The sequence below is a fragment of the Poeciliopsis prolifica genome, unplaced genomic scaffold, assembly GCF_027474105.1.
Source record: "Poeciliopsis prolifica strain line A6 unplaced genomic scaffold, Auburn_PproV2 SCAFFOLD015, whole genome shotgun sequence".
In the NCBI taxonomy this organism is placed as follows: Eukaryota; Metazoa; Chordata; class Actinopteri; order Cyprinodontiformes; family Poeciliidae; genus Poeciliopsis; species Poeciliopsis prolifica.
Genome location: NW_026562390.1, coordinates 8184415 through 8206917, shown reverse-complemented (window position 1 = coordinate 8206917; position 22503 = coordinate 8184415). Strand labels below are relative to the sequence as shown.

The 22503-nt window shown below is 38.0% G+C and overlaps 2 protein-coding genes across 3 annotated transcripts; one reads left to right on the top strand and one right to left on the bottom strand.

Annotated features, from left to right (window-relative positions):
- Positions 1-283: 283 nt before the first annotated feature.
- On the bottom strand, positions 284-13557 carry myo1hb (myosin IHb). Its single transcript, XM_055040538.1, has 32 exons — positions 13504-13557; positions 8995-9156; positions 8520-8635; positions 7686-7884; positions 7528-7608; positions 7262-7441; positions 6987-7085; positions 6791-6904; positions 6634-6705; positions 6429-6548; positions 5924-5991; positions 5741-5846; positions 5579-5659; positions 5396-5487; positions 5223-5317; positions 5021-5067; positions 4560-4640; positions 4365-4470; positions 4146-4263; positions 3930-4043; positions 3745-3821; positions 3561-3629; positions 3355-3439; positions 3095-3257; positions 2908-2991; positions 2510-2603; positions 2171-2226; positions 1966-2101; positions 1610-1680; positions 1415-1512; positions 1242-1341; positions 284-1167 (listed from the first exon to the last, which is right to left on the bottom strand). The coding sequence occupies exons 1-32, from the start codon at positions 13531-13533 to the stop codon at positions 1147-1149; spliced, it is 3135 nt and encodes a 1044-aa protein (XP_054896513.1). The 5' UTR covers positions 13534-13557; the 3' UTR covers positions 284-1146.
- Positions 13558-16072: 2515 nt separating this feature from the next.
- On the top strand, positions 16073-22178 carry LOC129366714 (synaptic vesicle 2-related protein-like). Of its 2 annotated transcripts, XM_055040711.1 has the most exons (16): positions 16073-16184; positions 16515-16648; positions 17779-17864; positions 17935-18033; positions 18140-18211; positions 18299-18423; positions 18530-18593; positions 18682-18807; positions 18884-19012; positions 19133-19206; positions 19867-19940; positions 20028-20132; positions 20238-20349; positions 20438-20519; positions 20596-20685; positions 21228-22178. In XM_055040711.1, the coding sequence occupies exons 1-16, from the start codon at positions 16123-16125 to the stop codon at positions 21366-21368; spliced, it is 1575 nt and encodes a 524-aa protein (XP_054896686.1). In that variant the 5' UTR covers positions 16073-16122; the 3' UTR covers positions 21369-22178. The 2 variants fall into 2 exon arrangements, with proteins under 2 accessions (XP_054896686.1, XP_054896687.1); XM_055040712.1 differs by lacking the exon at positions 17779-17864.
- The last annotated feature ends 325 nt before the right edge of the window (positions 22179-22503 follow it).

The following is a 22503-nucleotide window of genomic DNA, read 5'->3' as shown; positions in this document are numbered from 1 at the left end:
GGATATTTATTTTTTACCATTACACATGTACTATTGCTACCCACTAAAAATATTAAATTAAGTGTTTCAGCCACTTTCATGACAACAAAAGTTTAAAATTCAGTTCCTATTTTCAGATTGTTTCTATGGACATTTGGAAAGTATAGATCACTCTTCAGAGCTCTGTTAATCCCAGTGACATGACATTGGGAATAACAGAGCTGGATTGGTAGATACTGAGGCCTGTTGGGGGTTGAGATTCTCCAAACTTTATGCGGCCTTCAGATTAGCTCAAGTATGTCATGTAGAGCTTCATGAGTTTCCATTTCCTTCGCCATCGCAGAGTCCTGAAGTCCTTACAGATGAATAACAGTGGAGCCTGGAAGCCAGTCCCTCTTGTCCAGCATCAGTGTCTGATCTCATATTTTCCCCTCTGATCAACACTTCCCAAAACCACTTTCCTAAATCTCTTGGAAAGCCTAAAGAGGTCAGCCCTACAACTGCAAAGTGTGGACCAACATTATATTTAGCACTAAGGATTAAGGATTTGCTGTCACTCAACAAAATCTTTTCTGTTCTGACTGAAATAACCGAGGAAAGACACTTCGGGATTTGTTTTTCCAGCACAACCTTATGCACAATCAGCAAATGCTCAGCAGGGGGAGCTGCAATACGAGGATCATCAGTGAACACAGAGTGTAGATAGACTGAGAGTTATTTATTGCATTGTGTTTTCACTAAATTAATTTTCTAAAGGTAATTATTATAAACTCATGTATGGTTAAACATGTTCTTACACAAAGATCTGGCATAGGTAAGCTCTTTATGGTTTTACACATGCATGTCTAAAATTGCCGTATCAACAATAGTCACATACAAAACAGGCTTTATTTAGTTTATGTAGTTTATATGTTTTCTGACTAGGCTCTTCTACGAGTTGCTCTTTCTGCTGTTGAGATATCGGCATTATTTGGTGACGGACAACATCAGACTACCGTAAAGTAATACCATAAAATAAAACACTTAAAATCAGTCACTACAAAGAGCATGAGGAAAAGCAGGTTGATAAAGCATGGCTGTTTTGTTTGCTTTTGTTTGTTTGTTTGTTTTAAAGATTTGCATCTCTGAGGCTTCTAAGAGCTTCATCATCCCAGTTAAGCTTCATCTTCATCTGGTTCTTGTTGATTCCTGAAAAGAAGGAATCTCAATGAGTTGCTTGTGCGTTTGCTTAAAAAGCATTATTATGTGACCTCCACACTCACCACCATCAAGTGGCCGTTCTTTGCTCTGTAGACCATGGACTCCTGGCCACTTTTGAAGTCAACAAACCCCTCTCTGCCAGGCTGAATGTCAAACCTCACACTGAACACAAAGGGAAATTATTCTTAACAAGATTCATTAAAATAATAAGGTGTAAAATAATAAGATTCTGTACCTCCCCTGGACCACATTGATACAGCTCTGCTTGTCAGCAATAAAACTGAGCTTAGTCAGAGCCTCGTAGAGGAAGTCGCACTGCAGAACCAGATCTCCCTGAAACAACAAACGTGATTGGGCCTCCATATTTAAATACAATAATAATCTGATTACCGTCTCATAATGATATTTCATTTCAAAAAAGACACCAAACCTTTTGTTTGATATCATCACATGTAACATGGAGGATGAGGAAGTTGTCACTCAGGTTGCTCACAGACACACCTACAAAAGAATCAGATCAGGATCTTATTCTGATTTGTAAAAATCCCTGAAATAAAGTAAATGTTTCAATGCATACAAAATCTACTTTATTCTATAGATATCAGGGAAAAACTTTATATTAATTAATCCTTAATATAAGATTTGATTCCCGACCTCAGTTCTTTTTCTTATGGGTTACTAATAAGCATGGAAGACATAGCAAGAAGGAAATTAAGATGTAACAAAATAGTGACTATAGCCTTCTCTGTGTGTAATAAGTTTACTTTCATTCAGTAGCTTCATTACCTTTCAGCGAGGCGAAATCAATCCGCTGCTTGATCTTCGTTTCTTCCACCAGGTAGGCGGCTTCCTGGGTGAAGATGAGCTGCCGAAGACGAGGCCTGAACCCGTTCCTGTCGTACTTCACCACTGGAACGCCGTACTGTGGACGAGACGCGAACAATTAGGAAGATATTTAAAAAAGTACATTTGAACTCTGGCTCTGATTTACCTTGAGGTGCTCGTGCTTAATTGTCTGAAGGACCTTGAGGTTAATGTCTTCTAAAGCTTAGTGAAAATTTCAAAAAAGAGAGGATCCAGTCAACAAATTGAACAGAGTGTACGGTTTCACATGTTTTAACAAACTTCAATGTGTTTTATGTAAGCAGTGTACAGTTGTAAAATGGAAGAAAGGAATATAGTGTTTTCATTTTTTTACTGATAAAAAACTAAAACTTGTGGGGTGTATTTGGTCCCAGCATTACTGTCCCAACAAAACACATCCCAACAAAGCATAATGCTGCCACCAACATGTCTCACAAACACAAAAACACTATTAAAATAATCTTACCAATCCTCGTTTCAACAAACGGTCTGCACACGCTGAGTGGGTAGTTTTCTTTTTTTCCTTTGAACATGGAGCTTGTTTGGGCTTTGAGGAGAAGCTGGAAAAGGAGAAACATCCAAACAAAGTCACATGGTGACTTCAATCGTTTAAAAAGAGTTCTGAGAAACAAGAACAATAACTGCAAAAATTATTAAAGCAATTAAAGAGGCTATGCAAGGAAAATAGATTTAATACAGAACTTGTGTTTCCAGTGTTCAGATGTTGTCTTTTTATCTAACTACAAAACTCATTTTTATGTAACATGTGGGTTCTTTAAAATGGGAGATGGAACATTCATACTGAGATTGCCAAAGATAGAAAAAGTGAGTTGAAGATATTTTTTTGAAAACGGTGGATCCGACCTGAGCTTTCCTTGGTGGGGTGATTTCTCTGACGTACTGCCTCACCAAATGGCGAACAAAGATGTTCTGCAAGAGCTGCGAGACCTACAAAATAAAAACACATTGTTATTTCTCTTTTTACATCTTAAGAATGACGCAGTACAATCACTGCCAAAGCATTCTTCAAAAACATGAAAAGCTCATTTACCTCCTTTAAAATGGGTGGTGGGGTGAGCCACGAGTCCATGTCCAGGACCGATCTGGGAAGGTTTTCCTTCAGGCGGGTCAGGTAGTTCTGCCTCACGTAGATCAGGTACTCACTGTTGTCAATGCAGGCTGGTTGATGTCTGGTCATGAAACCTTTGATGAATCTATTAAAAATCAATCAAACAGGCCAGCTTACGACACAGCATCTTATTGAGCTGTTTTATTAGACTTTGTCTATATGTTGTGATTGTTGCGCTGTACTTCTTGATGACTTTGACTGCCCAAGCTCTCCTTTCACGCTCCTTCCTCGCCATCAAGCCTCTCCAGCAGTTCTCAATTTTAGTGGCTGTTTGGACAAACATACGGGATGAATTACTTTAAAATTAACATCTAAAAAAGGACATGTTGTTTCTGATTTTGAAAACATCATCACATCTTACTCAATCAGCGTCACTTCAGTCACTCACCAGCTTCTTTCTGTTTCAGGTAGCCTTCTTTCACTCTGTAACCTTTGTATTTGGCTTGAATCCTTGTAGCTATGGTGGCAGATGATGTTTTCACATTTTACTTCACTTCTGATCACATTGTCCTATTAAATAGTATTGTTTTATATTTTACTTTTGAATTGATTGAAACTGGGTTATTTCTTACCGAGCTTATGCTTGCAGACCTGAAAGGCGTCTTCCGTTGCAAACAGAGTCCGGGGATGGCGGATGAAAATCTTCGTCCTTCAAGTGGAAAGCCAACATTTAAAGCGTCGAAAGATCCAGTGATTCTTTTACAGGAGTTGTAGATTGTAAGTAATCTTTCAAAAATCATGCTGCGCATCTACCAACCTGCCTAACTTATACTCATCGGTTTTGTAGCCCAGGTGTTTAATGAGGCAGCGAACCCCCTCTGCTGGTGTACCTTTCCAGTTGGGCCAGGTGTCTGGACACAGTGCTTTATACCTAGTGCAGAGGAGGACCATTTGTATAGTAGTAGGTTTGTCAACAACTAGAGCAAACTTTACAAAATAAGATCATTAAATCAGGCTGAAGATGTTCTGTTACCTCTGGAGAAAGATCTCATATTTGCGTCTGTATGCAAAGCCGGCTCGCCTGACCCTCAGGTGCTCCATGAGCCCCAGGTATTTGACCTGATGTCTCACCAGCACATCATCAAATTTTGCTGCAAAACACATCAGAGGACTGAGATTTCAGCTCAGATATCTGCCCCATCAGCAGCATAGTGAACAGACTCCTTTTTGTACAAATGTAATCTGGTCTCACCTGGTTGTTTGGATTCATTCGGTTTGATGCAGCGCACATACCAAGGCTCTTTGGACATCAGGATCTCAGTCAGACCAACCAGGCTGTTCTTAAACTGGGTCACCACCTACAGCGTTGCAGGACAAAGTGGACAATTAGAGCCACTTCCAGATTAAAATCTGAGGAAAATTAAGTGTCGTCTGAGTATCTTCTCACAGTTTCCGGTCTCTTTTTGCTGTCGGGTTCAGAGGAGGGAAAGCAGTGTTTGATGATGGCATTTTTGGAGTGTTGCATGACCTTATGGAAAACAGAAGAATAATACACTTATCAGTCTTGGTTAGAAATTCAAAAGAAATGCTAATAACCCCAGTGCAATGACAGATTTTTGTGATTTATTGATAATTGTACATATATATTTTTTTTTCTTTGTTGGGGGGAAATCGTTTTTTGTTCTCTTTTGTTTTCTGAAATCAAAAGGCAAAATACTTTCAGCAAAATAATAAAACACTGCACAATTTCTGCCAAGGCAAAATGTGAAATGGATAAAAACCTAACATAAAGCTTTTCAAACAGACTTTTGAGGATGATTATTGTTGAACTCTGTTTAATCTTTAAATAAGACACATTTCTGTCCACAGAATCACCACTTTCCTGAACATAGCAAAGAATAAAATTACCTCTTTCCCACTTCGATACAACAGATCGTTGTTTTTGTCCAAGAATCCTGAAATGTCAAAAGAAAAAAATATTTCACTTGTACGTTTTTTAATAAACACCGTATTTCTTATTTCACTGAAAATGGCTGTGCTGTAAAAGGAATGAAAAAGCAAATTAGCATGTTAGGCTTCAAAAGTTATCAACAGTCTTATTATTACTTACCAATAACACAATATGTGACCTCCCCGGCATAGTGTAGGAGGCGGAAATCTCCTCTTTCCAGTGTTTTTCTTGTGTTTTTGTCAGCAAGTTTGTGTCTGTGTGAAGAGAAACATTGAAGGTGGCTGGAGTTTAGTTGCTGTAAAGGTGAATTTTCCAAAGAATTAAAGTCTCACGTGACAAAATGAGGATGGCCGCCAATCTTTTCCTCCATCTTCTCCAGAAAGGTGAGGTCGGTGGCCTCCCCAGGACGCAAACATTCCTCATCCTATCAGGATGAAAATCAAATGTATGTATTTTATTTAGCCAAAGGTTTATTAATTCATTCATTAATGATCATAGCTTATTTAAATACCTACCAACAACGAGATGATTCCTCTGAATTTCTCCTCCACAAGGTCACAGATTATCTTGTTGTTAAAATATGGCACTGGTTCCCACTTTGCACAACAACATTGAAAACATTAAATTGTTTTATGAATCATGTCATTATCGATGTGACTGAATAACTGCATTAGTACTTCGATGCCTTCCAGCTCGTATTCCTCCTGCTCTGATTTAAGCGTCAGCTGGATGAAAAGCTGCTGCAGCTTCTCGTTGCAGTAGTTGATGCAAAACTGTTCAAAGCTGAAATGGAAAAGGGGAAAAAGTATTATAGTGATCAAGGTTTTTGCCTGAAAATGGCCAAATGTGCATGATCTCACCTGTTAACACTGAAAACTTCAAACCCATAGATGTCCAGCAGGCCGACCACCATCTTCCTGGAGGAATCCTGAACGTAGCACAAGAAGGTATAAACACAAGGATACAGATTAGTGGCAGGAGCGCAAAATATAGAGGAGTTTGACCACATGTGTTGTCTTGCAGAAGTGCTTTATATTTTGTAACTTTACAGTCACAAATCAAATTCATTGTATTTCACTGAGTTTCTCTTTTGTAAAGGAAAAAGTCTCAAAATTGTGAAGTGGATGAAAAATGTAACAGTTTTCTATTTATTTTTATATACTTTATATGTTAAAAAATGCTACATGTGGTAAAAGACTAACACTGCATATTTCCCTCATGCTGTTCAAAGGCTACATGAGGCAAACAGCTGAAGTGTTGTGAATTATTTTGCAAGGTAGAAAACATTCAAACTAATCAAATAAATCCATGTTTTCTTGCTGTATCCAGTAGAGCAGCTAAAACACATCAACCCACAGTGCTGACCTGGTTAGCCAATGATTCATTGATCTTGTTGACCAGCCAGTTGAAGGTTCGGCCATAGATGGCTTTGGCAAGGGCATCTCTGGCATATACAGCATGTTCCACTGAGAATGGGCTGAGCACCTGTAAGAGCAAAATAATGTGAATGTTTGACTGCAAATAAACATCAGAAATTGGTAAAACACATCCAAAGCTATGGGAGCGTCACCTCTTCTGTTTTGGCTTCTATCTTTCTGTGGGTTAAACCCTGTTGTAGCACCTGATTAGGAATACCCAACAACTGCAACAAAGACAGACAAAAACACACACTTAGTGTTAAATTCATTCAGAGTACACGGTTGGTGCATCGCAGACAGATGGTTTACTTTTGACACCCAATGCATCTCCTGGTTGTTTTTGATCGTGGCATATCCTCGAGCGTCTGCGTCAAACTTTAGGTTTCCCAAGTGGAGCACACTGGCAATGATACCAAACAGGTGCTGAATCAACACAAAACAGAAACAATCAGAGAAAGAAAACATTATGTAAATTTGAACATCGTAATTTACTGTGTCACCTCACCTCAGTGTCACTTTCGCTGACGTCTATCACAGTCAGCGCTTTCCGCACTGTCTTCCAGTCACTTTTATCATTGATCGAGCTAACTTTGGCACAATCCCCCTGAAAGCATGAAATATAAACTTCTGACTAGAAATTTGAGGAGCATGTGTGAGAAGATATTTGGCTTTTGAAACTCAGAAATGTCCAAGTTTTTTTTTCTAATAAGTCTTCAGGGATTAATCTCAAAATTTCTGAGATTTTTGGCAGATTTTCTAAATTTCTAAATTTCCTCTTACCTGCACCAGGTATCGGTAGTTCTTGCAGTTTCTCTCCAGGCCCAGCCAGCGGAGCAGATCCTCCTCTCCTCCCTCCACCAGCTGGTAGAAAATGTGGAAGTTTCTCTCGCCGTGGTTCTGGTGAACCACACGGGACTTCTCCAGCAGGTAACTAAGGATGTGACCACCCACAGCTCCACCCTAAGGAAAAAGACAATCTCTAAACTCCAGAAGCTATATAATTTGTCATTATTTTTTATTCTTTTTGTTGAAGTACTCCAGTCTACCCGATGGTCGAACTGGATGTCCATGTATTTCCCAAAGCGGCTTGAGTTGTCGTTTTTCAGGGTTTTGGCATTTCCGAAAGCCTACAGGAAAATAAAACCATCAAATCCTTGTTTTGAAATTATGTTTATCTCGAACAGAGCACAGCATTAGCACAGACTTCAAGCACTGGATTGGAGAGCAGCAGCCTGTCCCGGACGTTGTTCAGGAGTTTGGTGCTCGGACAGCTGACAGCGTAGAACTGGAGGATTTTTTTGGAGGCCTCCGTCTTTCCAGCCCCGCTCTCTCCTGAGATCAGGATGAAGTGGTTGTTGAACTCCGACAGCATGGTGCGGAAAACGTTGTCTGCCAGAGCATAACTAAGAATATAGGAACAGGTCAAGATGATTCAAGAAGACTCTTGTTTTCACCAAATGTCCAACATAACAATTTATCTCTTTGTATTTCTCATTTTCTTATTGACACCTTATCTGTGTATCTGTTGTCATTTCCACATCACAACAGATGCACAACAGCACAAGTCACTATTTTGCATAAGATTTAGTTTAAATTATTTTAAGTTTTACCTGAAGTTATTTGGAGGCGGACTAACACATTCCTAAGTTTTAGATTTGAATCCTGGAAAATGCTGAAACTAAATACATTTTTTCTCCATGAAACCTAAGATTCCTCTTTTGAAGACATACAAAGACCAAAAAATAGTCAAACTCATCATCTGTGAAGACCTGTGGTTTCTGTGTGAATGCTTTTCTTCAGCAGCAAAAAAAAAAAATCTGGTAAAAGTTGATTAAATACTGATTACATAAATCTCAGGGTAAAAATAGAGAAAACCTGCTGGAGGCTTATTTCTCCAAAGGACAAGTAAGTGATGTTATGATGATCGTCCACAATTCAAAAACATCCAGACTCTCTGACACAATACATTCCTGAACTGATTCATCTCATTTATCCGCCAGATATTTAAATAGATGTAGAAAAAAGAAAAGAAACTTACATGTGAGGTGGAAGTTCAAAGAAATTAACTCCCATGTAGGTGTCCATTTGCTTCTTGCTGTAGATGTCCAAGTCTTTATACGGGTTGACCGACACCAGAAGCGTCCCAATGTAGGTCTTCAAACAAAGACAAGGACATGAACTCATGATCTGCAGCTCTTGCACTTTCAGTAATAATACAACTAATCTTCTTACTGATTACATGACATTGAAAAAATATTCTTCTGCGATTATATTTAGTTTTGTCCTTTACCAACAGCAATAAGTTTATTTAATCACTTGTCATCATGACCCGTTGGGTGGTTGTGACCTTTTTAATGCTCGCTCTGCAGATTCAAAGAAGCAGAGCTGCTATATCAGCAGCACAAGGTGACAGATAGACGGTAAAATGCCACATTAGGACAGCCGGGGTTAGAGGCTGAGGGCTGTAAGGTTTCATTAGACTTAAGGGAATAAGCTGCACAGGAAGCACCCACATAAATCAGGTTCTCATGGAAGCGTTTCCTCAGGTTGTCCAGAAAGGCGCTCTCACTGGTGTAGGCGTCCAGGAGAACAAAATCCTGGATGCCCACGCGATCCCGGGCCGTCAGGGAGGCCTCCATGTTCCTCAGGATCCGGTTACACCGCTCCTCCAGGCTCTGTGTCAAAACAGGAGCGATAAGACAGGGAAAGGAGTAGATAACAAGTTATTGTTCATTCAGGTCCAACTCCCTATCTCAACAAGGATGGTGGAGGGCTGCCAAAGTCTGAAAGCAAACCTTAATATACGCAGACTTTCCATTAAAATGGCCCTGGATAACGTCACCCCTGGCTTTTCACTATTTTCTTTGTTTACAGCAAGACTTTATCTTTTCATTTATTTGCGAAGAAAAATGGAAAAGTTAGAAAATGTAACTAGAAACTGGATCTATAGCTTTTTGTTCATAGATGTTTCGTTTATATCACTTCTGTTAGCATTTATTAGCAGTTAGTAAAATGCCTTTAACATATTTCCCAAATGCTGTGTAGGGTTAGGGCTAACCCTATTCACCTTTATTGAGAGCCAAAGTGAACATTAGAGGTAAACTTTAAAAGACTGGAAGATCCTTTAAAAATAATACACAAAGCAAAACTAATATAAATCTCAGGACAGTATTTTTTTCTTGAGGGCAACATTGCATTGTGAAGACATAGAAAAGACAATGTTGCTTTTTATCTAAATAAAGCTTAAATGTGGTTTAATTTGGTTTAATTTGAACAGAACTGGTAAAGTTATTTTTACTCGAGTTTAGATGGATGCAGCTGTTGTTTTCTTTTTTGTATGTCACTTTTTCTCTCAAATAGTTTTTTCTGTGCTGTCAGTGAGGAAGATGTTGAGACACGCCAACAATCCTGGTAAAATATCTCTCCCTGTGGGCGTCTCGCTGACGGCATTTTTGTGCTCATATCTGTGAATTCCAGTTAGTGTCCTTGGCCACATCCGCTATTTCTATGTGAATCTAAATTCAGCCACTTCTATCTTATCTGCTTATGTGTTCTCCAGCGACCCATTACTCTTTTTTTGCAATTTTCAATCAGAAAATAGGCAACCAAGCCTGCAAAACAGATTTAATTTAAGGCCAGAGTAGATTTCGACAACATTTCAGTATCAAAGTACAGTTAAGACATAGAGGACTTTGTGATTATATGCATAGACACAGAATATATCTAGCTATTTAATACACAGCTCAGTTTCTGCCAGGGTATCCCCAGAGATTCATTGCACTTTAATTACTTGTATCACGTTTCTGTAGTTTAGTTTTATCTCTGCCAAGTTGAGCTGTTATCAAGTCACAGTAACTGATTTAACAACAGCTGATTTAGTGACACAGAAGAAATGCACAATAAAATATTTGAATTTTTCAAATATAATAAAGTTAACAATGGTTGACTGGAAGTCAGATCAAATAATTACCTACTCTCAGGGCCTGCGATGGTTGTCCTGATCTCTGCCTCTCTTCTTTTTTTCCCCTACTGAACCTGAACATCTGCTTTTATTGGGGGAACACAGGAAACACTGATGGATTATATCCTCAGTTTCCTCCAATAGGAAGTCGTAAATTATGTCGGGAGTGCTTAAAAAAGGAAGTATGTCCAGTTCTAAATATGTATTTGTTTGTATTCTTCTTTTATTGAAATTTATGGGTGGATATAGTTGAAAACACAAACAAAACTGATTTCTAAAATAGATTCATTTCAGCAGTTGTGACTGCTAAAACACATTTCCTACTAAAATCATGACTGATTCAACTCTCAAAAAGCCCTTCGAACTATTCGACTGACGTTTGTACCCACTTTGGCAACAGGTTATAAAAGGCGGTTGTCTATAATTTGCACATAATTGACAGTAAGGAAATTTAGTTTTGTGATATCTAACGGTAGCAAGCTGCTTGTAATTGTTATTACTTCATTTAGGTCACAGAATCTATCCCATCTCGTAGTTTGAATAGACCCAAATGGGGATTTAAATAATGACCATAACTGGAGAATCAAATAAAATATATATATGAAAATAACATGTGAGATTTGAGCATACTCTCTAAAGCAGCTATGAATGATCATCATTCAGGCTTGTGGTAAGTTTTTTTTTTTTTTTTTACTTTTTGTTTTACTCTGAACTAATTTTCTTGGTATTTATTAAAGGCTTTGTTGTTGTTTTTTCACTGTTTCCACATGCGATTGTCTCTGATTGATTTGTCTTCTCCTTTTACTTGTCAGCATGTATTTTGCTTGTTCGGCCACTTTGGTTGGATCAGCCCATTCTTCCATATTATTTAATTTGGGGAAGGTATGAATCTCTAACAGCAGTCATAGGTGAGAGGCAGGACACACATAGAACAAGTAAGGAGTTCATTACATTGCAACACAAAGATAAAGAAAAGAAAAACCATCTAAATATAAAATTATATCCAGGAAAACCAGTTCAAACTAACACAGATGTCTTTGAACTGAGAGGATACTGGAGAAAACCCATGAATGGAAGAGAAGAATATCCAAACATTATTTATGCAGATTATATTCAGTTGAAAATCTCATTTTTAGTTGTTGTGATTCTATTTAGAATATTTCAAAACTGCTTTATATGACTATATGAGCAAATGCCTGCATATCTCAATATTTGATATTGTGCTCCCAGTAGGTCTTTGAGGTCAAGGGGGCTTAAACTGGGAGCAACAGGATGTTGTTGTTCTCTGTTGCCCTCACATCATGTTTCTGTGATCGTCTAACTGATCAGGTATCATTCAGTGCAAAACACGGATTACCAATTAAAGGAAATGTGTCCTCAAGAAACAGACAGAAGGCAAAACACAAAACTGGAATGACACCAAAAACCACTAAAGGAAGCGTTTGCTTTCCTGGTAATGGAAGTCAGTACCATTTAGTACCATTTGAGCTAAAAGGTATTGACTTCCTGAACTGCAAACTAAAAAAACAATAAAATTACATAACCCAAATGACGACATTTCAATAAGAGCAACCTCAATAAACATATCTGAGCTGGAAAGTCAATCTGACTTGAAGATCATCACCTGAGAAGACACCCCATTGTCCGTGTCCATCCAGTATGATGCCGGATCCTGTTACCCAGCCACAAAGTGGCAGTTAGCCTCCTGAAAGAGATAGCTCTCCTCGTGGCCCTCGTGGGCCGCTGAGTGACACCATACAGCACCAAGGGCAACATACATTTAGGGGGGCTTCAGGTGTTCAGAGAAACCTGACCTTAAGCAGTCCTTCAAAGACGCCAGTCCCAAAATGTGCCTCCTCCAAGTTACACACACCTGCCAGCTCAGTTGAATGTTTTCAGCTTTGCACGCTAGAGGTTAGATCCTGATAGATTTAAAAATTAAATGTTTATTAGACAGGATTGGCCTAAAGAAACTTTTGAAAGCATTTTGTGCCGAGCATCATGCTTTAGCTTGTAAGAATTTACAAACGTAAAGATGTAAAACCTGAAAAACAAACTAAATTGTACCGCAACATAAATATAGCATCTTTGTGTTACTCTTATCTAATATTTCACCAATATTCAGATAAGTGGACCAACATTTTCAATTGCTAATTTATTGTAAATATAAAGTTTGAGATCCTGGAGGGAAACCCTGACACCTCTCTCACCAGCCACACCCGATTATACTTATAGTTGATCCCAAAGTGTCCCCAAAAGAAATCAACAAACTGCGATGCACCCAGAAAACTTGAGGTGGAATCATATGTCCGAAAACCTTCATAGACTAATTCCTTTTCTGAGGAGCAGCAGCTGGACACTAAGCTGTCCCCAGATGAAGAAGACCTTCTTCTTGTCTGTGAACCTATTCTGCCTAAAAAGGAAGTTAATTTCAGCTGTTTGCATTCAGGATCTTCTTCTTTTGCTCATGATCTGCAGATACATGCATCTCAAGATCAGGACCCGGAACACAGGCTGACCAGTTTTTGAGTCGTCTCTTTCTTTACTATGACAGACCAGGGCAGTCGTAGCTTGAAGCAACAAAGCTAATCTAAATGACTTTCAATGAACGCCACAGCAGGATTAGTGAAATGATTACAACAAGCTCAACTTTTCTCAAAGAATGCAGACGTAACTCATAAGAACGGCGTATCGATTGAAAGCATCCCCAGCACATGACAAACCTCAGCACTACACACACTTGGACTGAACATCCAGTCTTGCATCATCATCATTACAAAAGCTAAGATCCGCTTCACTCTTCAGCAGCCTGGAAATAAACCACAAATGGTCTCTTCTGTTTCTGACTTTCACCAGTTAGTTGAAGCCCGTTCTTTCTAACATCCAAGAATTTCTTCTTCGGTGTTTGTTTTGTTCACTTTCCTTATTTATTCAGGCAAATGCTGCACATTATTGTCATGAGAAGGAGCAGGAGAAGAAGAAAAAATACTAAACATAACATGGAAAGAAGCAAGATTCCGTCTAACGGTTGCACAATATTTTTTTATGTTAAGTCATTTACCTCCCTCTCTTCCAGAGCCATGTGGGTCATGGTTGAACCGGTCTTCTGTGACGATTCTCAGTCCACAGGTGTGCAACTCAAGCACGCAAACTCCAGCACAGAGACTTTAAAATATGAGAATATCTTCCATATTTGAGCCTCTTCAGTTCAGCAATGGGCTAATTTATTCTGTCTTCGGACACTCCACTGTCCTTCATCCAAGAAAAAAACAAAAAACAAAAACAGTCAACACAAACCCTTCACCACAACTCAGGACAGAAAGGGATGGAACTGCTGCTTCCTGCTTGGCTGCTGCTTTGACACTGGTGATTCAGAAATGGGCCACCTGGTTCTGGAAGCAGGGGGCTACTCAAACATTAATGGAGCTGAGGCAGCAAACATTCATCCAGGTCTTCACCTGAGTGTTGAACTGTGTGTTTACGAAGAGTGTGTGGGTGTACATCTATGTCTGTGCAGGTATGTAATACCAGGTTGTTGTAATCCGATCCACCCAGAGACCCACTCTCACCCTCCTCCACACAACATACAGGAAAGGTATTCAGTTACTGATCTTTGATTAGATGGATGTATTTCAAAGTAATTACCTGCAACCTGATAAAACTAGAAGGAAAAAGATTATTCCAGGACTGAATTATTGCAATCTTATTTGTTTAAATGATCAATATTGACATTATTTCAATGTCTAGTATGAAAGAGTTTATTTTTATGAATGTGAAATAAAAAAACATGTTTTAATATTATTTAGTAAATTTGTGAGATACAGATAAATTATGTTTGAGCCCCAAAAATGTAGGTTTGGGACACATCTAGTTGACAGAAAACTAGAAATGAAAGAAGTTGACATTGAAAACATCCATCACTGTGAAACACTGTCAACGCATCTGCAACTTCCACCTTTTGTTTTTCATTTGCTACAGTTCTTGCTTGTCAGGCCAGGCGGTGCTGTCGTCTAATTGCATTTGTTTAAAATTTAACATTGCTTCCTGAAAGCATCACCGGAGCCATCTTAAGTTACTGCCTCATGATTGGGGAAACCACACAGTGATACAAAAGAGCAGGGTGGAAAAATGCTCATTAGCATACAGCAATGCATTATGTAATACTTTGTATACACCTGGAGGTGGTGTGCACTCTAAAATGAATGAGTACTTAACAAATATAAAACCTCTTCTATGATGAACACAGTCTTGTTCAAAGCTTTCAAACATGGGCTTTTCTGTTTTCCACCGCAGGTCTAACAAGTACAAACCAACTTATTCATATGAGGAAACAGCTTCATGCTGAAAGGGACTCTCAGTTTCAGGGACCTCTCAAACTGTTACAGATACTTCAATATTTAAAAATAATTTAAAAACTAAATAAATTCTAGCAGACATCAAACCTTACCTTTGATTCCATGTCTGACTTCTTTGTGCTGAGCGCTACGACTCTGCTGAGTTTCTATGATGTTCAGTGTGAGTCTGTGGCTGATATTGGGACGGAGGGACGCGCTGTGCAATCCACCTGTCTTGTATTTATGGCTGAGCATGCCGCAGCCTCAGCGCATCCTCTGTTGTCCTACTTTGCTTCTGCTTCTCAACCTGACCTTATTCCCGCACAAGGGGACAGAGGACAGTACGATTTAGATGCTCATCAAAAGCTGCAGAAAATCTGGAGAGTCTGGAATCAGCTTTGTATGGGAGAAATGCACTTCAGCAATGTTTGCTTTACATTTTTGTTTTACAATATGTGCTTTGGACTGGTGGCTCACCAGGACGTTGAGTTTATTACAAAGACAAACAGAAAAGTCTGGTTCAGTTATTAAAGAACCTGGATGATGTGGCTGTGCAATTTGAATAAAATAATGACTATTCTGGAAACATACTGCTTTTCTTAATGGCATTAACACATTTACTGATCAAACACACAAAAAGCAAGTAACACAACTGACAACACATAAGGTTTGGCTAGAAAGTGAAAAAAACAAAACAAAAGGGTAATAGCACAACCTACAGCCTGTCACACATCATGACACTCAGCCATGCAAAACTGTAAGTAATGCTTTTTTTTTTTTTTTTTTGCATTCCATCAGTCCTTTTATCTGAAATGTCAGATAAAAAAATGAAAATCATTTTTCATGTAGCAAATAGCTTATCAGGTAGATAACAGAATAAAGTACCATTCATTATTTCTGGCCATTAGTTGTTTATCTTTATTTAAATACCTTAGATGCAGATTTAATTGTCATTTCTACTCTTCACCTGTTAAGCCTTTGTTTATTAGGATTTGTGATCCTTATTTTTGTCTCTGTTTCTTTAACTAAACTCGACACTAATAATGATTCTCTACTCCCAGGAGCATTTATTTGAGTTTAGTCTTCTTATTCCAGCATCGTTCATCTGACATATTATATTTATTTAAATTTTGGAGACTTTGCATTGATTCTCTTGAAGTTTTATTGTGAATCGCTGAAGAGAGACGTTCTCGTTTCCTGGTGTGACCACGCCCCCTTGAGTTTCTGCAGGTATTGTTCTCTGATTGGTTGTCCGGATGAAACCTGAAGCGACCGCACCAGCAGGTTTGACAACAAGTGACCGGTTTGTCTTCAGCTATGCGTCCTGTCCATTGCAGGACGAAAACATGGAAAACTGGTCGAGATCTGCTAAGATCACTTACAGGCGCTGGACCAATTCTGAGCCAGGGTAAAGACAAACAAAAACAAGATTTTTGTTTTTTCCTTTGTAATTTATTGACAGGTGTTATATTGTTGTGCTTTCACTGTTTGCTAATGCACTTTCACTTCCTCTTTTGAACGTCTAATTTTTTTAAGCTGTGAAATGAGTCGTTTTAATTTAGCAGTGACTGACTGACTGTGTGCTGCCTGTGTGTTTAGAATTGTATTTGCAAATTGGCAAATTGTTTATTCCATGATGCATGACTTTGTGTTTTTGTGTTTATGATGTAAAGCACTTTGAAATGCCTTGCTGCTGAAATGTGCTATACAAATAAAATTTGATTTGACTGATTGACAGAGATGGGGGAGAGTTTGTGGGTCACACTGATGAAGACCAGGCCACGGACAATGAGATCTGCACCATCGCCTCAGCACAAGTTGACTCAGGGAGCAGAAAGTCCACCAACAGTTCCGGAAATAACAGAACGGCGGGTTTGCACACAAACTTGTTTCTTATCAGCTATACTTGAATGCTTAGAGTAGCCAAAGATGTAGTTGAAGAATCGGCTGATGTAATTAGTTATGGTAGTTTTCTTAAAGAAAAGAGCGAATGCAATGTAAAGAATGCTTAATTACAGGTCAGTCTGTAAATATGGGAACCGATTATGTAGGCCGTGGCCTCTTTTGGTGTTTGGTTATACAACTGGATCCATAACAGTGTAAAACAGGATCAATGCTGCTGATTGATGTCTGTTGAATAACTAGACCCATAGTTGTTCAGTCAGTGAACACTTTTTACTCTTTACTACACAATCATCCTATTGTGGAACCCTTGAGTAAATTAATGTCTGTTTCTACGTGCAGAAAGTTGCATAAATACAATATGTTCTTTTTAATGACAAATAACACTCCAGTATGGTGGAATAAGTGCAACGCTGGTGTTTTTCTACCATGCATAGACTGTTGCTCGAAGACCTACAATTTCTATTTTAATCATATCTGACCAGAGAATCATCTTCCATTTTGCTTTCTTGTTTTTACTTTTTCAGAAAGATTTATGTAACTTTTAGAACTAAGCTGTTCTAAGTTTGGAGCATTTTTTTAAGCAGAATTACATCCTAACTTAAATTTCCCTCACAATTTCTTCCCTAACCGATCAATTTATTTCAGTTTTTTTTTTTTTTTTGGCTGATTAGCAGACCTTTGCTGATTGCAATCATCTGAATCAGGCCTGTTAAAGCAGGAAAACATCTAAACATGTAGGACAGAGTGCCTTCAGGACCAGGGTGGGGAAACACTGCTCTAATATTCTTTAAAAATCCCTTGCGGCCTTCATAGAACAGCAGGATTTGTCCTGAGATTATACTGAGATTACATGGATTTTATTTAGATTTTATTTAGGCCTTTGAGGATGACAGGTTTTGAAAGCAAACCACAAATCTTTATTAAAGTAATCAAAATTAAGAAATCTGCATTTTGTTCAATTGTATCTACAAACTTCAGTGAGTTTTCTTGAGATTTCATGTGGCATTTAATCGTGAAGTGGAAGGAAAATGATAAATGGAAGCAAAGTGCCTGATGAATTGACACCAATCACTGTTTCTGCCCCTTACCTTCCACAGAAACGTTTTCAGTGGACGATGCACTGGAAGTGGTCGGATTTGGAGTTTTTCAGTGGAAGATCTCGTTCGTTACGGGACTCGCATGGGTAGGAATCCATAAGACTTTTCTCTCACTCTCTCCGTTCTACATGTGTCTCGTGTGTTCCTCTATGTCAGGTGGGAGATTCCATGGAGATGATGATCCTCAGCATCCTGGGGCCCGAGCTGCACTGTGACTGGAGTCTCCCCAGCTATCAAGTGGCGCTCATAACATCAGTAAAAATGCCTTTGGGTGCTTTTTGAGAATTGGTGACTGTGTGATGGTTGCTATTGTTTGCATTCAGCTTTTTTTTTCTCTTTTATTTTATGTTTTTTGTATCAGGTTGTCTTTATTGGGATGGGGATCAGTTCACTCGTTTGGGGTAATGTGGCTGACAAGTACGGAAGAAAAGTAGTAAGTGTCACATTGTTTTGTTTTGTTTTTTTAGGTGTGTTTCATGACCTTCCAGTACTTTCAGTTTTGTTTGTGTCTTGGTGACAGGGTCTGGTCATGTCCATGTGCTGGGCTCTGTACTACGGCCTGCTCAGCGCCTTCAGCCCAGTCTACGGCTGGCTGCTGGCCCTTCGAGGCTTCGTAGGCTTTGGCATTGGAGGAACACCTCAATCGTAAGTTTTCTCTGTCCTTTATGCAAAAGTGAGATACTTCAACAATTGGTGAATGATTTTTTTGCATTTGAGTGTTTTTTTTTTGTTTGCTTTTTTGTTTTTTTAGAGTGACTCTGTACTCTGAATTCCTTCCCGTGAAAGCAAGAGGCATGTCCATTATGTTGATGGCGGTATTTGGAGTTTGTTTCTATGTAGTTTATGAAAGTTTACACTCAAGAAATCATTCAGAAGCATTACAGAAATCATTCTGTTCTTCAGGTTTTCTGGGTCCTTGGCACCGTGTCCGAGGTCCTCCTAGCCCTGTGGGTAATGCCCACTCTGGGTTGGAGGTGGTTACTTGGTCTCTCAGCCATTCCTGTGGGAATTTTTGTTTCTTTCTCCTTTGTAAGTATATTTTTATAAGATTAAGACATAAATGTTACTATTGACAAACTCTTACCTGCCTTCATGTGTCACACAGTGGTTGCCTGAAAGTCCTCGTTTTGATGTCCTGTCAGGGAGAAGAGAAAAGGCAATAGCAACTTTGACTCGCATCGCCCGTGAGAATGGCAAAGAATTACCTCAGGGAACACTCATCGAATATAAACAGGTGACGTTGAAGATAAATGTTTCCTTGGAGATTAAACGATGAAGATGTCCCCACAGGGTGAGGGTTATTTATATGCACTAGTACATATAAATAAAATGAAATTGTCTTTTATTTTCACAGAACGAACGTGGACAGTACAAAGATCTTTTTTCTCCACAGTACTGGAAGATGACTCTTCTTCTATGGTTTATATGGTTTGTATCATGAAGTGTGTGCTTTGTTCTCAACTTTCAGCTTTAATCAAGCTGAAATATTTGGGGTGAATCAGTTTGTACCTAGTTAGCATGTAGCAAAAAGTAATTGTCTTAACCTTTGGGCTCTATCAGAACATGTACAATTATGTACATAAATGCCATATTGGCGTTTTCCATTATTTATTTGATCTATTCTTTTATTCGGAGTGACAGGATTTTTAAACAAGAAAAGTAATTTTTTGATGCACAAGTTTGAATTTCTTCTTTTGTAATTCACACAGAAGTGAGCTTCTGGTCAGGTTGGATATTTGACTGAAATTAAAAAAAAATATTTCAAAAGGGCTTATATCGGCAACAGTCTAGAAGTTAGTTTGATGCTGTGATTTAAAACTTAGTAAGATTATTATTGTTGAGACACCAGATTTATTTAGGAAGGACTTTAAAAGTAGGTTAATTAATTAGCTTTAAATGATTCAGATTGTTTTCTACAATCTTGAAAAAACTTGCCTTCTTTTATTTTTGTGTATTAAAGAGATAGTGCTCAAATAAATTATTACAAAGCCAGAATAAATATTTTATTTATGTCTGTTGTACATGTGTATACACACCTCTAATTCGAGCTCTATTATTGATTCTTCTTTTTTTTTTCTTTCACCAAAGGTTTTCTTTTGCCTTCTCTTATTTTGGGATTGTCCTGCTGACCACTGAACTGTTCCAAACAGGGTCATGCGGAAGTTTGTACCATATTTAAAAAATTATAATAAGTTTTACTTTTATGATGTGACCAAAAAAATATATCACACAGCTCTTCTTTCTCGTAGTAACCCAGGGAAGCAGCATTGAACCGAGGTGCAGCTTAGAATGTAAATATTTGACATCCGCTGACTACAAGGATCTCTTATGGACAACGTTGGCAGAGTTCCCAGGTAAAACATTTGCCAGTATTTTTTTTTTTGTCTGAGGACTGAACTGTAACATTGTTGTGTGTTTTAACATTATTTTCCTTTTTGTGTTGTTTGCTGTTTTTTTAGGCCTTTTAATAATCCTGTTTGCAGTTGATTACCTTGGCAGAAAGAAAAGCATGGCGATTTGTTTTGTCATGTTTTCTTTGTGCATTCTGCCCTTGTATGCTTGCATTGGGAGGTGAGATTGCTCTGTGACACAACAGCAAATGTACACTTTGATGCTCGTGGCATGGCTGACACTGATTTATTTTTGTTTGTTTTTGCAGGATAGCTCTGACAATATTCATCTTCATTGCAAGAGCCTTCATCTCTGGAGGATACCAAGTTGTTTTTGTTTACACACCAGAGGTGTGAATCAGTTTTGCATTAAAAATATCTGTAGGCAAACTGTTGTCCAACACATGTATTTATTTTTGTGATTCAGGTTTTTCCTACAGAAATCAGAGCCTTGGGCATGGGGACTTGCAGTGCTGTTGCAAGAATTGGTGCCCTGATTACACCATTTGTGGCTCAGGTATGCAGCTCTATTATACAGTTGAAGCCAGATATTTATATATTGTGCATAAAAATATACATGGGCAAATTTTCGCACTGTCAGTATAATACGTCAGAATAAACTGTTCCTGTTTTAGGTTAGTTAGACTTGCCAAAAATATTTTTATTTGAGCGTTTTTGGAACGTCACCATTCTCCTTCAATTGATCATTTCGCTGATAAATCGGTGAAGATTTAAATCAACAAACAGCTGCTAACGCTGTTATACACCAAAACCTGTTGAGTGAAACTTCAGTTTTCACTCAACAAAAATAATGAATGTATTTTCTTTCTATATAAACATATGAAGAAACATATGAAGAAAAAAAAACTCCTACAATAAGTATGAGTTTTGGAGTAGCTGGGGAAAAACATGTAAATTTAAGTAAGTTTAAGCATTTGGAAGTTAAATCACATTTGATTATTCTAAACAGAATAACATTGTTTAAACTCTATAATTGCAGATTAAAGCGAGAAGATTTGCAGTTTTCTCTGACAACCTAATTTTGTCTGTAAACTTAAGGTGCTGCTCAGGACGTCAATGTACCTGACCCTTTCAGTGTACTGTGGCTTCAGTCTGCTTGCTGCCCTTGCATCCATATTTCTGCCTATTGAGACTCTGGGCAGGAGTCTGCAGGAGTCCAGCCTTGACTCAGACAGATAAACAACATAACCAGAGAGTCAAATAGCTCAACACACTCCATGGACCAATGACAGGTCAACCAGGAAGAAAGTAACCTTTTGTGCCGTCTAAGCCTTCTGGGAATACATTTGCTTTTGCAACAATGAACTGAATTATCAGAATGATGACTGGAGAAGGTTACAGGGCAATCTTATTATAAACAGGGGGGAAATAAATGAAGGGTTGCTGTCTGTCTAACAATAGGAGAAGGATGCTATTGTTAGCAATAGTATCCTTTTGCTATTGCTAAAGAAAAACTTATTTGAAAAGAATAGTTTTTACCCATTCAGCTCCATCTGGCACTGAGACTGTGTCCTTAAGAAATATAAAGAGAAGTACATTATCTTCGATTTCAACCAAATACTTAATTTAATCTTAGTGACCTTGGACATTTTTTGGATCATTTATAAGGTGATGCTGCTTAACTTCTTAGACTCAGAAAAACAAGAGATTACTTTGAGCCGAATGGAAAGATCAATCATTTTCAAAATCAATTTGTGATAGTTTTTCTCCTGTTTGTCTGTTTTACTTCACTGCATATAGGGGGGAAACATCTTAGTGAAATAAAACCTGATAGACTGGGGGAGAGGAGGAGATATGTATGATAATGGATTCTAATTTCAAATCTTTTGAGAACTGGAAATATGACTGTATCATGTTCAATTTAAAAACCTATAGGAATTTTTAATTTTATGTGATGGACTAACACAAAATGGTCCATTTTGTTGAAGACAAAGGACATCATTTCACTGCGTTTTTGTGCAATTTTACTAATAAAAAATGTAAACTGTACTCAGTTTGTTTTTAGCCTCTCCTTTTACTTTCAAAAAACTTTTGCTTCTACAAAAAAATATTGAAAGATGTACAACATGGTGACTGCTTATTCTTTGGGTCGATAAAACAAATATTTTCCTGAGATTCCAGAAAAGTAAATATTAATATTACATTTATTTTGATATTTAAATACATTTTATCATCTCAATCATTTTATTTAAAAGGTAATTCGCAGGAGTTTGTTTAGTAATTAATTGTATTTAAATGTTGTTATATAATTTATATAATTACTATTTTTTTAAAAAAAAAAAAGACGACTTGCATAATATTTATTTCGCAGAAT

Excerpts from the sequence above, each read along its gene's own strand:
- LOC129366714 (XM_055040711.1), top strand. The coding sequence starts at position 16,123 with ATGGAAAACTGGTCGAGATCTGCTAAGATCACTTACAGGCGCTGGACC. Across the intron at positions 18,424-18,529 it reads ATTGGAGGAACACCTCAATC|AGTGACTCTGTACTCTGAAT; the intron begins GTAAGTTTTCTC and ends TTGTTTTTTTAG. Across the intron at positions 20,520-20,595 it reads TTTTTGTTTACACACCAGAG|GTTTTTCCTACAGAAATCAG; the intron begins GTGTGAATCAGT and ends TTTGTGATTCAG.
- myo1hb (XM_055040538.1), bottom strand. The coding sequence starts at position 13,533 with ATGACCCACATGGCTCTGGAAGAGAGGGAG. Across the intron at positions 7,885-8,519 it reads TTTGAACTTCCACCTCACAT|TTATGCTCTGGCAGACAACG; the intron begins GTAAGTTTCTTT and ends CTATATTCTTAG. Across the intron at positions 5,318-5,395 it reads GGCCATCCTCATTTTGTCAC|ACACAAACTTGCTGACAAAA; the intron begins GTGAGACTTTAA and ends CTCTTCACACAG.